Below are 13,934 nucleotides of genomic sequence, written 5' to 3' on the forward strand. Positions count from 1 at the left end.
AGTGTAGTGTAGGTTACCAGCCACCTATTTTTCCTAGTCTGGATTCCGAGGTCGCGGTCCCCTCTGTTCACGCCTTTATCCAGAGGTGTCATCGCACATGGACCAGAGCCCGTGAGACTCTGCTCCAGGTGGGAGCGCGCACCAAGGCTAAAGCCGATCGCCACCGGTCTAAGCCTCCCGTTTACGTCGTGGGTCAAAAAGTGTGGCTTTCTACCAAGAACATTCCTCTCCGCTCCGTATCTAATAAACTTGCTCCCAAATTTATCGGCCCGTTCACTGTCACCAAGATCATTAGTCCGGTGACAGTCCGCCTCAAACTCCCTCCGGCGTTCAGGAGGATTCATCCCGCCTTCCATGTATCCAAAATCAAGCCTGTTTTTCACTCCCACCTTAATCCGCCAGTCCCGGTTCCCCCACCGCCGCGACTCGTAGATGGGGAACCAACGTATTCCGTTAATCGCATTCTGGATTCTAGACGGAGGGGACGCGGTTTCCAGTACTTGGTGGACTGGGAAGGTTACGGTCCGGAGGAGAGAAGTTGGGTTCCTGCTAGGGACATTCTGGATCACTCCCTTATTGATGATTACAATCAACAGGTAAGGTCGGCTGGGAGCGTCAGGGGACGCTCCTAGGGGGAGGGGTACTGTCACGGTTCATGGATTCCCTGTCTCACTCTTGGGTGCGTGTTGAATGTAGGTGAGGGCGGAGCCTGGGATTGGCTCATCACGCACCTGTGGCTGATCACCTGCACCAGCTGCAACTCATCACCTTCACCCTATTTAGTCTCTCTGTTTCTCTCTTGTCTTTGTCAGAGCGTTGTTGGATGTTTCCCCTTGTGTCTCCGTGTTGGTTGTCGTTTCCCCCTCCGTGAAACGCTGGATCCCTTCCCGGATTACCTCTACCGATCTCCCGAGTCACAACTGCTCACAGCCTGCCCGTGTCGCCAACGGAGCCTCTCTCACTGCTCCGTCTTACCCGGACTTCTTCAGTGTTCTGAGTTTAGACTTCTGTGACACTATCTGTCTAAATAAACTGAGTTACTTGCAATTGAATCCTGCCTCTGTGAATCCGTTACAAGAAGTCTCTTTTAAAATAACGCATTGAGTGTAAAAAAATTACCATTGATTTGAGTGGATTTGACATAATACACTAAAATAATTATGGGATTGGGAAAGATAAAGCATAATATTATTCATATATTATTAAAGCATAAATATTCATACAATATTTAATATTAATTGGAAAATTTAACATTCATAAAATGAAATGGTTAGACTCCAAACCAATTTTTTCTTGCTTTAAAATGATTTCAAGCTTTACTGTTCAATTTTGTGTAGGCTAATTGCACGAGTAAAAATGCAATTCGATCTTATAACATTGTCAGCAGGTATGATGTTGTGTAAAATAGCTTGTCCTCTGGCAATTTTTATTTAAATTTAATTAATCTGTAGTTTTGAATTGAATGAATATGTCTTTTTGTGTTGTTCTGGTTATGGTGTTAATAAATTAAAAAAATAAACTGTGCGAAAGGTCCATAGACGGAAAGGTCCCACATGCTGTTCCATTTCATTAATCTGATTAGATTAATCTACAGTAATTCTTCTATTCATGCACCGAGAAAACGTACACCAATACAAGTTGTCGTTACTCATGAGGGCGTTCTCTTCCGTATCCCTCTCACCAATCAGAGAAGTGTATGTTGGAAATGTTGCGCATGCTCAAACGGCAAATTTTCATGCGTTTCTTGCGCAGGCTCTGGTGGAGGTCACTGTGATCTAACAGCGTAGTGGGTGAGTGGACACGTTGTAAGACACTAGCGATATTGTTATGTGGATTTGAAGCCTTAATTTTATTTACAAAACGCAGTGCAATCTTTATAATGTGACTATTGAAATAGTAACGGACATGTTGGCTTTATCTGTGTGGGAAGGTTGGCAGCAGGACATGATTGCATGTCAGTTGCAACATTAGCGTGTAGCAGGCTATTTAATTTAAACTTCACTACAACGGAAGTATTTAATACCTGTTTTATACATTTCATATAAGTTGTAGTATTATCGAATATCAGTTTACTTGGAGTGTTTTATTATTATAAGGTTGTTTTACAAAAGCTTTTCGCTGACCATGTCTGACCCACTCAAAGTGAGAACAGGTTAGCACGTTCATTCATGTCATGTCACTGCTGAAAACTCAAGGCTAACCGGAGGGAATGTTTTGATTATTCAAGGGCTTTTACATTCATAAGTAATCGTCAATGAAGTGGTGGTTAAAATCAATATGCTTCTCTCATCAGGACTGTCACATTTTTGCCATGGCGAAACTCTTTGAGTCCATTGGAAAGCTGGGATTGGCCTTGGCCATTGGAGGAGGTGTAGTTAACTCTGCTCTTTTTAATGGTAAGTTCAGTGGTGCTCAACTACTTAAATTATTTGTAATGTAATAAAACAGTGCTTTTGCATTTATAAAATGGTTATCAAGCTATGGGATTTATGGGGGCAGTTTTTTTTTTTCAAGACGTTGTTGTTTTTATGGGGCGCAGTATAACATGTCTTAATACTTCTTTTTTTTTTAAACACTGTATTTTTCTTATATTTGACCTTTATTTCACACCGCTGTCTCCACTGTCCTTTGAACAGCTCATTTGCTTCATGCAACTATGAAGCCCATCCCTCCGAAAAACGCAATGGTCTTAGATTGGTTAGATGGCCAAATGTAGTTTCGTGTATTTTTAGTGTCAAGCACAGGTTGTCCAGAAATGTTGCGCCCCTTACCATTACAGACAGAAGTCACATCTGCGGTGACTAGCAAGGGTTTTATGATGTCACCAACCTTGAAAGAAGCTCGTTGTAGTCCAAACCAGCTGTTTTTGTAGGCAATAAACTGCCATAACTTTAAAAGAAAATATCTTTGTTTGCATTGAACTTTCAGCGTTGAAGATACTGTTTATGCTCAAGCAGCAACATTACACACTAAACTAAAGTTAAAAAAGTGAAATCGCATGCAACCACCCCTTTATTTTAAATTTGAATATGTATTCATTGCAGTGGATGCAGGACACAGGGCCGTAATCTTCAACAGGTTTCAAGGTGTCCAGGATGATGTTGTTGGGGAGGGCACACACTTCCTAATACCCTGGGTGCAGAAGCCAATCATCTTTGACTGCAGGTCCCGTCCACGTAATGTGCCAGTCATCACTGGTAGCAAAGGTATGTCACACCATTCTATTACCGTTTCTGTCTGACTGCTGTAGGCGTAATTTGGCCAGGGTCGATATTGTTTCCACCACTTTTTTAACATCTTCTGGCACGGATTTACCTAATACATAAGCAGCTTCTCCATTTTATTAGCAATTCATTCATTTGTGTTAAATAATGGTGCGTTCAAGTCCTCCTGGGATGTTCGTATTTACGAGGTGAGAAGTCGTGTTTACGACATCATGTGCATTTAAGTCTCTTTTGTCAGAGCCAGATGGCGGTGTACCTTCTTTTAATACATTTCATGAAAATACAGCAAGGTTTGTTAACTCTGCTTATGGAAAAGCGACGAAACAAAAAATGCGCATCAGGTGACTTTCAATCTTTTACGTTTTTTAATTAATCTATGAAGCCCCTGTAAACTGTACCGTTATATATAATTGTTATTTTACTAGCTTACTTTGTTATAAATGACAGCCTGTCAGTGTCACTGCTAAATGTCATGCCATGTTTCTCACGGACACGCCCCCAACTTGTAAAGATTGTGGCTCACAGAAAATCCCAAACTTCCCACTGGTATTTAAGACTTTGTGGTGGTGTTCATGTGTGTTCAACTCGTAAATTGGATCTTTTCGACATGACTTGAACGCACCATAAAATAGTGATATATCGCTGGAATTTGTGATTTTTATTTTTTAAATCATGCTAAATCCGCTGTTATCAGTTCTCTTGGCGCTTGTGCACACTGCTTCACACATATGAATATTTCAATCTATGGCTTAACACTGTTGCATAGACTCCCTATTTATTCCTGTAAAATCACAAAAAAAATGCACACAAACATTGTCTATGTTTTTGAAATACAATCACAGATGAACACCTTTTGGTTTTATTTAGAGAAAACAAAACTATACAATGGTGGATTAGAACCTATAACCTCCCTGACAACCTTAACAAAAAAATCCACCACCAGACCATTAAGGCACATGATTATTTCATGCAAATCTATGACTCTTAATTTATGTCATTTACTCTTAATTTCTGCTTGTCGTTCTCGGGGGGTAAGGGTACAAAGCTTAGCTCTAGCACAAAGACTAAAGGTAAACCGCTCCATCTAGCCCGAATGTTTAATAAGTGACAAAATAACACCAAACGTTCCTATTTACATGTTGTGATGTGTATAGTTACATCGTATACGGAGGCCGACAGAGAATGAAAAGTTGAGGAAAAACGATTCTTTTGTCTGGGAAGCCCTGACGTAATGTAATATTTAATGCACTTCATGTTGTTGATGACAATTTAATATTTTCTTTCTCTGTGTTTTAATACCAATATGGTACGAGACTATCCTATTCAAAACCATGTGATAAATGAGTTGGGTCAAAAGTAATCTAAAAGTAATAAAAAATGTGATTTATCTAGATTACATTACTACAACAACGTTTTTGTTCAGAAAATATACTAATGGACGTTTTTTAAAAGGTTTCTCCTGGAATACTTTTAGAATTTCTATCAAATATTAAATTTTTTAAAAAAAATCTGTGTAATTGTTATTATTACTGTTGTGATTATTGGTATATAGGCTGTGTCTGGTTGTAATCAATATTTTTTTTTAAATGTTGATTACCATGAATATAGCCATTGCTGCTAATATGGCGTTAAATATATTGAGGTTTCTTGCCCCTTCTGCTGTTCATTCTTTTGTCTTTACTAATAAAACTTTGGAAACTGGCTAAATGGTCTGTCTTTTTCCCTTTCAGATTTGCAGAATGTGAACATCACGCTGAGAATCCTGTTCCGACCAGTTGCTGGACAGCTACCACGAATTTTCATGAGTATCGGAGAGGACTATGATGAGAGAGTGCTGCCCTCCATCACCACTGAGGTTCTGAAGGCTGTAGTGGTGAGCATCATGTATAGCATTATGAAGAAATGTACACTACTGTTCAAAAGTTTCAGCCAGGATGCATTCAATTAATCAAAAGTGACAGTGAAGACATTTGTAATGCTACCAAAAAATCCTATTATAAATAAATTCTGTTCTTTTGAACTAAAGAAATTAAAACATCACGTGTTTTTAATAAAAATGTTAAAGGGCCTCCGGTGAAAAATTAACCTAGGGGTAATTAACACATGGTTACCAAGTAGATCGTTCTCTGGGATGCGTTTTCATGAAAATCGGATGTGACGAGTTTTATTTCTAAAAACATTTGAGCTTATAATGCTAGTTTATGGGGCATAGAATAAGTAAAATTAAATTGCTTGTTAATACCACTAACAATGCTCAAAATATAGCCTCACACTAACACGGTAGCACACGGTTCCTACATGCAAACCAAAGCATTGAGAACTTTGTAAGTGTACAAACAGTTTAATAAGAATGTTTTGGTGATTGTTAAGGACTGTATAATTTGACTTGTCTTTGGAAGGTTGTGACCACCAGGGGGCATCGATTAGAATGCAGACGAGATGTTCCGTTTAGGTGTTCATTGAAATAAAGGTTCAAACTATATGTGTGTGGTTCTGAAATAAAGATACAGACATAAATCAGTACAAATGTAAACTCAATATAAATAACAAAGAATTATTACCTGCCTAACAGGTATGTAATAAACAAACAGAATCAAAATTAAATTCTAGTTTTGTTATGTATGACTTGAATACAGTGTTATAATAAATGATTATTACTAAGTAAATGCAAACTTAGAAATGCAGCTGTACATGATATCTCTATTCAAAGATTACTTACTTTATTGCACATTAATTACAACAATATACAATATGCCAAATTCAGTTGAACATATAATAATTATGGATTATGAATAATTAAGGCACAAGGTTTGCAGAGCAACACTTCCAGTAATAAACATCATTCTCAACAATTAAACACAATAGCGGTACGAAGCCCCGCCATTTTACTGTGTGACATGCCGCGACATTTTTGAGGTAAAAGTGAGGTAAAAATAACAACAAACTTCAGTATACTTACTGGTAGTTGCACGCACGCAATACTAGAAACGTAGAAACTTGTAAATAAGTACAGTGACACTTTCTTATATTATTTATGAAATAACACTGCACAGTCATTCAACGTCAGCGATCTCTTCCAGGTGTCTAGAAACTGAAACTAAAACTGTCTGCGTCCGTGAGCCACAGAGCGCAGTGACACTTCTGATTGGCTGATTCTCAGACAGTCAGTTTTATCTGCCTGAAAGGAGTCGTGCTTAATCACAAAGAAGATACTTATTAAGGCAGTCCATTATGCGTTTACAGACAGGCACCATCTTGGAAAGGGTCTCGACCAGTCGAGCCACGAATGCTGTGCTAAGTGATGAACTGTGAACTTGGAATCTCATATGGGACACCTTTTTAATTAGTCAACCATATATTTTGATTAACAGATATAATTCATGCATTTCCATGTAATTAGATTTCACGAACTTAGTTCTTATCGATCAGCTCACTTAGCACAGCGTTCGTGACTCGACTGGTCTGTAAACGCGTAATGTACTCTCTTTATAAGTATCTTCTTATTAAACTCTACACTTACAAATTTCTCAATGCTTTGGTTTGCATGTAGGGAACCTCATTATGCTACCATCTTAGTGTGAGGCTATATTTTGAGCGTTGTTAGTGGTATTAACTAGAAATTTAATTTTACTTACTCTGTGCCCCATAGACAAGCTTTATAAGCTAAACTGTTTTTAGAGATAAAACTCTTAACATCCGATTTTCATGAAAATGCATCCCAGAGAACGATCTACTCGGTCACCATCTGTTAAAGGTGGGGTAAGTGCTATCTGGTAACCGTTGTTGGTATTTCAAATCACCAAAACAAATACGCCCCTACCCCCAAAAGGGTCTCGCCCCTATTTTCATAGCGCCGCCCCACACATACGTAACCCAGAGGCATCACCGACTATGGCAGAATCTCTGTGTATCTAATCCAGGTCGAATATTCAATGAAAAAGTCATCCCTTCTATCACAAAAACACAAACTGTTCTTGTGAACAACTCGATAGTACACGAGCACGACAGTCCAACTAACGAACATATTACAATTATGACAAGATTAGAGTTACAGCAATCACAAAATCACAAACCGTTCTCATGAACAACTCTATAGTACACAAGCACACAGTCCAGCTAATGACATATTACAATTATGACAAGATTAGAGATAGCGATCAAACTGTTCTCATGAACAACTCTATAGAACACAAGCAGTCCAGCTAACGACATATTATAATTATGACTGGATAAGGGTTATATAGATCATGAAAAGAGTAAACAAACATATATTAGGAGTATAGTATCTTACTTGTCGGAGACATTGTGTGAGCTGATGCTTGAAGCACACAGTGAGGAGATTTAGATGCTCCATACGGTGTGGAAATGAACGGGTCTTTATCATCGCTGAAGTGAGACACAATACAATCGCAAATGGACAAACAAGTGAACCTGACACACGAGCATAGTCAAGCAGCATATATTAGGCTAGTTCTCGGCTAATGTCCGTCATGTGTTACTCGTGTTTTGAATAATGACGTGCACAGAGCGAGAGCGAGCGCTCTTCTCACCATCAATAGTAGACACGGCCCTTACCTGCTGATTGGCTACAAGTTTGTTATTCCACTCGGCCCGTGTCCTTTTTCTAAAACGGTTTTGAAATAAAACTTATCCCACCTTTAATTACCCCTAGGTTAATTTCTCACCGGAGTTGTCCTTTAAGCAGCACAAATGTTTCTTGTACACCAAGTCAGCATAATGGAGTGGTTTCAGAAGGATCATGTGACCATAAAGATGCTGAAAATTCAGCTTTGATCACAGGAACAAATTAAATGTAAAAGTAAATTTAATTAAAAGAAAACTAATTAAATGTATTATAAATTTTTATTGTTAAATTATATTAATATTCCACAATATAACTGCTTTTACTGTGCTATTGAGCAAATAAATACATCCCTTTTGACTAGGCATGGGCCGATATCAATTTTTCATGTTGCGATTAATTGCTGAAGCTTTTATCACGATATTGAAATAAGTTGCAAAAAAGTGTTGTCATAGCATAACAGCTCTAAGAACTATTTTTGTAATGACAAAAATAACTGAATGTTTAAATACAATAATGCACCAGAAATATATACAGCTCTGGAAAAAATTAAGAGAAATCAATGTTAAGTGGTCTCTTTATTTTTTCCAGAGCTTTAAAAGTAAAATTTTCAAACAGATTAAAGTGCAAAAGAATTAGGCTATAAAGAACAACAGGAGGCTTACAAATTACAACAAGGTCTCATTATTTAATGCATTAACTAGGATTGAGCAATAGCTACATTTGTTACAGAAAGTAATAATGTTTTTGGTAATGTTAGTTAAGAAATACTGATCATTGTTAGTTTTATCTTAGGTCCATTAAAAAAGTTATTTTAATTTTTAATGTTATTAAACAGTAACTAAGAAATTAACATTACTTAGAATTAGGGATTTCAATTTTCACAAATTCCCATGATTGATCGTCGTTTAAATTAACGATCAATTAATCGAATTAATCGTTAACCATAATACTGAAATATGCTACAACAGTGGCTTATAGCCGACAGCATGTTCACTGCTGCTCAAAACGCCATGTTCTTCACCAAATGAATGAGAAGGATTTTTTTTATCTAAACAAAGGGCTATGGGATTGTAAAATTAGTCGATGTTATTTATAATTTAATTAAATTACTTATTTAATAACCAAATATAACCTGTAATACAACACGAAAGCCGCTTCAGATCTGTAAATTCAGAATGTGTGGACGCACTTCCAAGAACAACGTGCTGAAACGTCACCTAAACCCAATTAATTCAAAACTATTTATTAAAATATTGTTTTCATTAATGTTATGTATTGTGACAGTCCCAATCATAGTTATTATTAGTTGCGCGTTGCTGTTTGAACTGCGAGAGCTGAAGCTGATGCGCTGAATCATCAACACTGGTTACACTGAAGCTCTTTGTTAGCCCATTATTTAACTCAACAAAAAGCTTCCTATATGAGATTAATCAGATTTATATAAAGTTAACAAAATATTACAAATTATATATCTTCACTAATGATGCGAATGCACAAGTGAACTTGAATTGAATTCCTGATATTCATATTCAGAATGGGAGACGCGCTCTTCCTGGAACAACGCTCTGAACACGGCACCTAAACCCAATGACTTTACAACCATTTATTAAAATAGTGTTCTCATTTATGTTATGTAGGCTAATATGACAATCCCAATCATAGTTATTATGCATTGCTCTGTATGCGCTAAAGCTGAAGCACTGAATGAAAACCGGTAGCCATCACTGACTGAAGCCATTTGCTAGTGCGTTTTATTTCGCTAAAAGAAACGCATCCTTTATGATTGATCACATATATAACGTTACAAAATAAATGTAATATTACAAATTACTTCAGCACAATCTGATGCGAATGCAGAAGTGAAATTGAACTAAGTTACATGCGCGAGTCAGAGTGCGTGACTCATGTTGTGCATGCGCTCTTCTTGGATCAACGCAATGAAACACGGCAAATAAACCCAAATACTTAACAATCACAATTTTTTATTACAATAGTGTTCTCATTAATGTTGTGTAATATGACAGTCCCAATCATAGTCATTATTAGTTGTGCATTGCTGTTGGAGCTGCACGCTGAAGCTGATCACCGCAACGCTTTGACTACCGCTCGCCTCTAATGTTAATTATTAACCAAATACATCCTTATGAAATAAATCAGCTATAGATAGACCTGCACAAAATAAACACATTAGAACAACTTACATTTGCACAAAACTAAAGGCGGCGAATGCACATGCAAACTTGCAGTCATGATGAAGGTGTGTAACTCCAGCTGTAAAATGGTCCCTAGTAGAATCATTTTTCCTCCCATTGCGCGTTTGAGCCGCACGCATGCGCATGACCCTGCTTAATCGATGATCGATATGTCTTATCGATCAAATGTCTTATCGACAATTAATCGATCATTGATTAATCGTTGACATCCCTACTTAGAATAATCAATTCTTTATAAGTATTTTTCATTGTCAGTTTGGTAATAATGAATTAACATGTTAACTAATGAAGTCGTATGTCTCAAAGATTTACTGAACAATAACGAATAATCCAAAAAATGATAATCATTAGGGCGTGTTGTAGTTCAGATTAAAACAAAAATCAGCGCACTCTGCTGTCATTGACCGGCACTTCAGCAGCGCGTCTCCTTCACTCGTTCATGTGCTTCTCATTTACATCTGAGCGCGTGTCCCTTTGACGCAGTATACAGCGGTGTTGAGCATTTATACGGTCGATGAGCAAAGTATTCTTTAGTACATTAAATTTTTTTAAATAATTGTTAATAAATTATTATTTACGATATTTTGAAATGCCCACGATAACAATATTGTGCATATTCATTATCATGATATATCGCATTACAGGCACAATCGGCACAAGTCTACTTGTGAGCATAAGAATATTTTTCTTACCCATGTGTATAGGGCTGGATGAACATAAAATTAAACTAAAACCTGGCATAGAATAAATGGCATAAAATAAATAAGATTTGAATGTTTATCAATTTTCCGCAGGCCCGTTTTGATGCCGGTGAGCTCATCACTCAGAGAGAGCTTGTGTCCAGACAGGTCAGTGAAGATCTGACAGAAAGAGCATCCACCTTCGGTCTCATTCTAGATGACGTCTCTCTGGTAAAGACCTCTTCTTTTCCTCTGTTAATGTTTCAGTTTCCACTCCAGTGTCTCACCCTTTTGTCTCTTCCCTCAGACACATCTGACATTTGGCAAGGAGTTCACTGAGGCTGTTGAGATGAAGCAGGTTGCACAGCAGGAGGCTGAGAGAGCCAGGTTTGTTGTAGAAAAGGTAAGAGCCTCAAAATGGTATAGTTCAATGCATGGTCTGAAATTAACATCCACCAAATGAGAGTAAAATGGTCTTTGATCAATAACCGTTACTCACCAGTTCAATACTAAACCTATTAGTTACTTATATAAATTAATCTCACGGCTTTAAGTGATGTGCACAATCAACACACAATCTCCTGCCAAATAAAATATGCATTTTGCTTCGTGTAAAATGTATCCGTTTCCCTCAGAACAATGTGGCAATGTATCTGCAATATTCCTTGCACTAAGATAATGGCAAAATTATTTAATTGTATTTTTTTCTCATTTTAAATATACACAACTGTTTAATAGTTTGGGTTCGGTAAGATTTAATACTTTTGAAACGTCTCTTACCCTGACAAAGATTGCTCTATTTGATCAAAAATACAGTAAAAACAGTCAGTCAATACATATTATGATCCTTCAGAAAACAGTTGAAAACAGTTGTGCATGTTTTCAATAACATTAAACAAATCTTTGTCACTTTTGATCAGTTTAAAGGTTCTAACGTTCTTCGCGATCCCATCTTTCAAACTTTAGTTAGTGTGTAATGTTGCTGTTAGAGCATAAATAATACCTGTATCATTATAAAGCTCAAAGTTCAATGCCAAGCGAGATATTTTATTTAACAGAAGTTCCCTTTCAAAGCCTACTGCGAACGGCCGGTTTAGACTACAGCAGGAAGTGCAGGGACGTAATGATGTCACTAGAAGCGTTTGTTGACTAACCCTCCGCCCACAAGAACACGCAAAATAGGGGGAGTGGTCTTGTTGCTCTCCCATGTGGAGAAGAGCGCTCATTCAGCGCTTGCATCTCCCCGTTATGGCTAAAAGGCGGGAAATTTCCGGGCAAAGTGCGCTAAGCTGCTGTCCAATCACAACACGGGAAGCGCTGGCCCAATCAGAACTCGTTTGGTATTTCTGAAGGAGGGACTTCCATCAGGCCGTTTTTAGGACAGCGAAAGCAGCACTGTACAGAAGTAAATTTTGTGAAATATAATTTTGTTTTTTTACACGCGAAACATGAACTCATGTTATATTGCACACTGTAAACACAATCAAGGCTTCAAAAACACACGAAAAACGGGACCTTTAATGCATCCTTGTTGAATAAACATCCTTGTTTCTTTTTTTCTTTTTTAATCTTTCCGACCCTAAACCTTTGAAATGTGGCTTGTTTTAAAATGTTTGTATTTAATTATTTTATTTATTTAATTGATATTTTAAAGGTGAAATTAGTCATTAAAAAGTCCATTTTGAAAAATGTTTTTTCTTTTTCCCCATAAGCAACAGGTGATATAACCTTTTGTCTCTGTAATTGTCTCTCAGGCAGAACAGCAAAAGCAGGCAGCCATTATTTCAGCAGAAGGAGACTCCCAGGCTGCGCTGTTGATCGCTGATTCTCTGGCAGTAGCTGGTGATGGCCTGGTGGAGCTGAGAAAGCTGGAGGCAGCTGAGGACATCGCCTTCCAGCTCAGCCGCTCTCGCAATGTTACCTACCTCCCGTCTGGACAGGGAACGCTCCTTCAGTTACCACAGTGACAGGGAAACTAGAGACGCACACACCCACACACACACACACCCAACCCCCGAGTTTGGCTACTTTTGGAAAAAGTGATGTCTGTATTACCCATGCAACTATCTAATCAGCCTATAGGCAAACTTAATAGAGGCAAAAACTATTTGTTTTATTCTCTCTTTTAGTCCAAGTATTTTCTTGCTCTCTTCCTGAAAATATGGACTGCCACAAGGTGGTAACAGCAATTGGAAAGAGTTTGTGTGTATGAAAATGTGCTGTCAGTGCATAAATAAATGTGCATTTGAAATGTTTTCTCTGCTAAATGGGATATGGATTTCAAACAATACCATAAGCCTTTCAGTGAAATTCTCCATAAGCAGAATTTGATCTAAATACCATGCAAAGCTAAATTAAATTGTACATTCACGAGTAGTGAGACACACAGACTGCAATGTCAAAGTGTGTCATGCTGCTGGATAATTGACATCAATCTCACTCTCTGCTACTGAAGGATTGACTCTTGTTTTTTTTGGTTTCAATATGTTTTGTTATTGTATGTATGTGGCAGAACAAATGCTACATGTAAGGGGTGAATTGAAAAAATTATCAATAAACAATGATTCATTTATATTAAACCAAAGTACAGTTGTTTGCTCCTCATTTCAAATGAAATACAATATTTTTTTCTTTTATGTAATTGTTAATGTTCTTGAAAATTAAGCACTGTAATGACCGATCCATTATTTCAATGTGTCATTCATAATTTAATATATATTGACCAATTTCTTATTCACTGTTTTGGCCTAAATTGTTTGAATATTTTATCTAGAATTTTATAAAATCCATTGTAAATACACTCCTCAAAAAAATTAAAGGAACACTTTTAAATCAGAGAATGGCATCAATTCAGTTAAACTCCTTGGGCCGGTTCTTCGTACCTCGCTTAATACATACGAGATGATTTGACAGATCTCAGATCTTTTAATCTTGATAACTGATCTCTGGCTATTTTGGTTCTTCAAACGAATTTGCGGATTGGATTAAAATATATGGATAAAATTATCTGAGATCACTGCTCGTGCCTGTGTTCCCTGAAGAGGGCAGATGCATCGATACCCGAAACCACGATTAGAAATGCAGCGATGGGCTGACGTCAAGACAACCTAATGACATCAATTAATTAAAAAAGCCACAGGGCAAAAAACTTGTCAAAGAAAAAGAAGAAGAAAAAACACTCATTTCTGGACCTTTATAAGTAAACAGACAAGCGACCAAACTAACATAAAAG

General features: G+C 37.4%; 1 protein-coding gene across 1 annotated transcript; it reads left to right on the forward strand.

The window, feature by feature from the left end:
* The first annotated feature begins 1,681 nt into the window (after nt 1-1,681).
* phb (prohibitin) lies at nt 1,682-13,286 on the forward strand. The gene is made up of 7 exons (XM_067413394.1): nt 1,682-1,790; nt 2,294-2,396; nt 3,045-3,206; nt 4,955-5,097; nt 10,817-10,933; nt 11,010-11,105; nt 12,457-13,286. The coding sequence occupies exons 2-7, from the start codon at nt 2,312-2,314 to the stop codon at nt 12,667-12,669; spliced, it is 816 nt and encodes a 271-aa protein (XP_067269495.1). The 5' UTR covers nt 1,682-1,790; nt 2,294-2,311; the 3' UTR covers nt 12,670-13,286.
* The last annotated feature ends 648 nt before the right edge of the window (nt 13,287-13,934 follow it).

This window comes from Pseudorasbora parva, chromosome 2 (assembly GCF_024679245.1).
Source record: "Pseudorasbora parva isolate DD20220531a chromosome 2, ASM2467924v1, whole genome shotgun sequence".
NCBI lineage: Eukaryota > Metazoa > Chordata > Actinopteri > Cypriniformes > Gobionidae > Pseudorasbora > Pseudorasbora parva.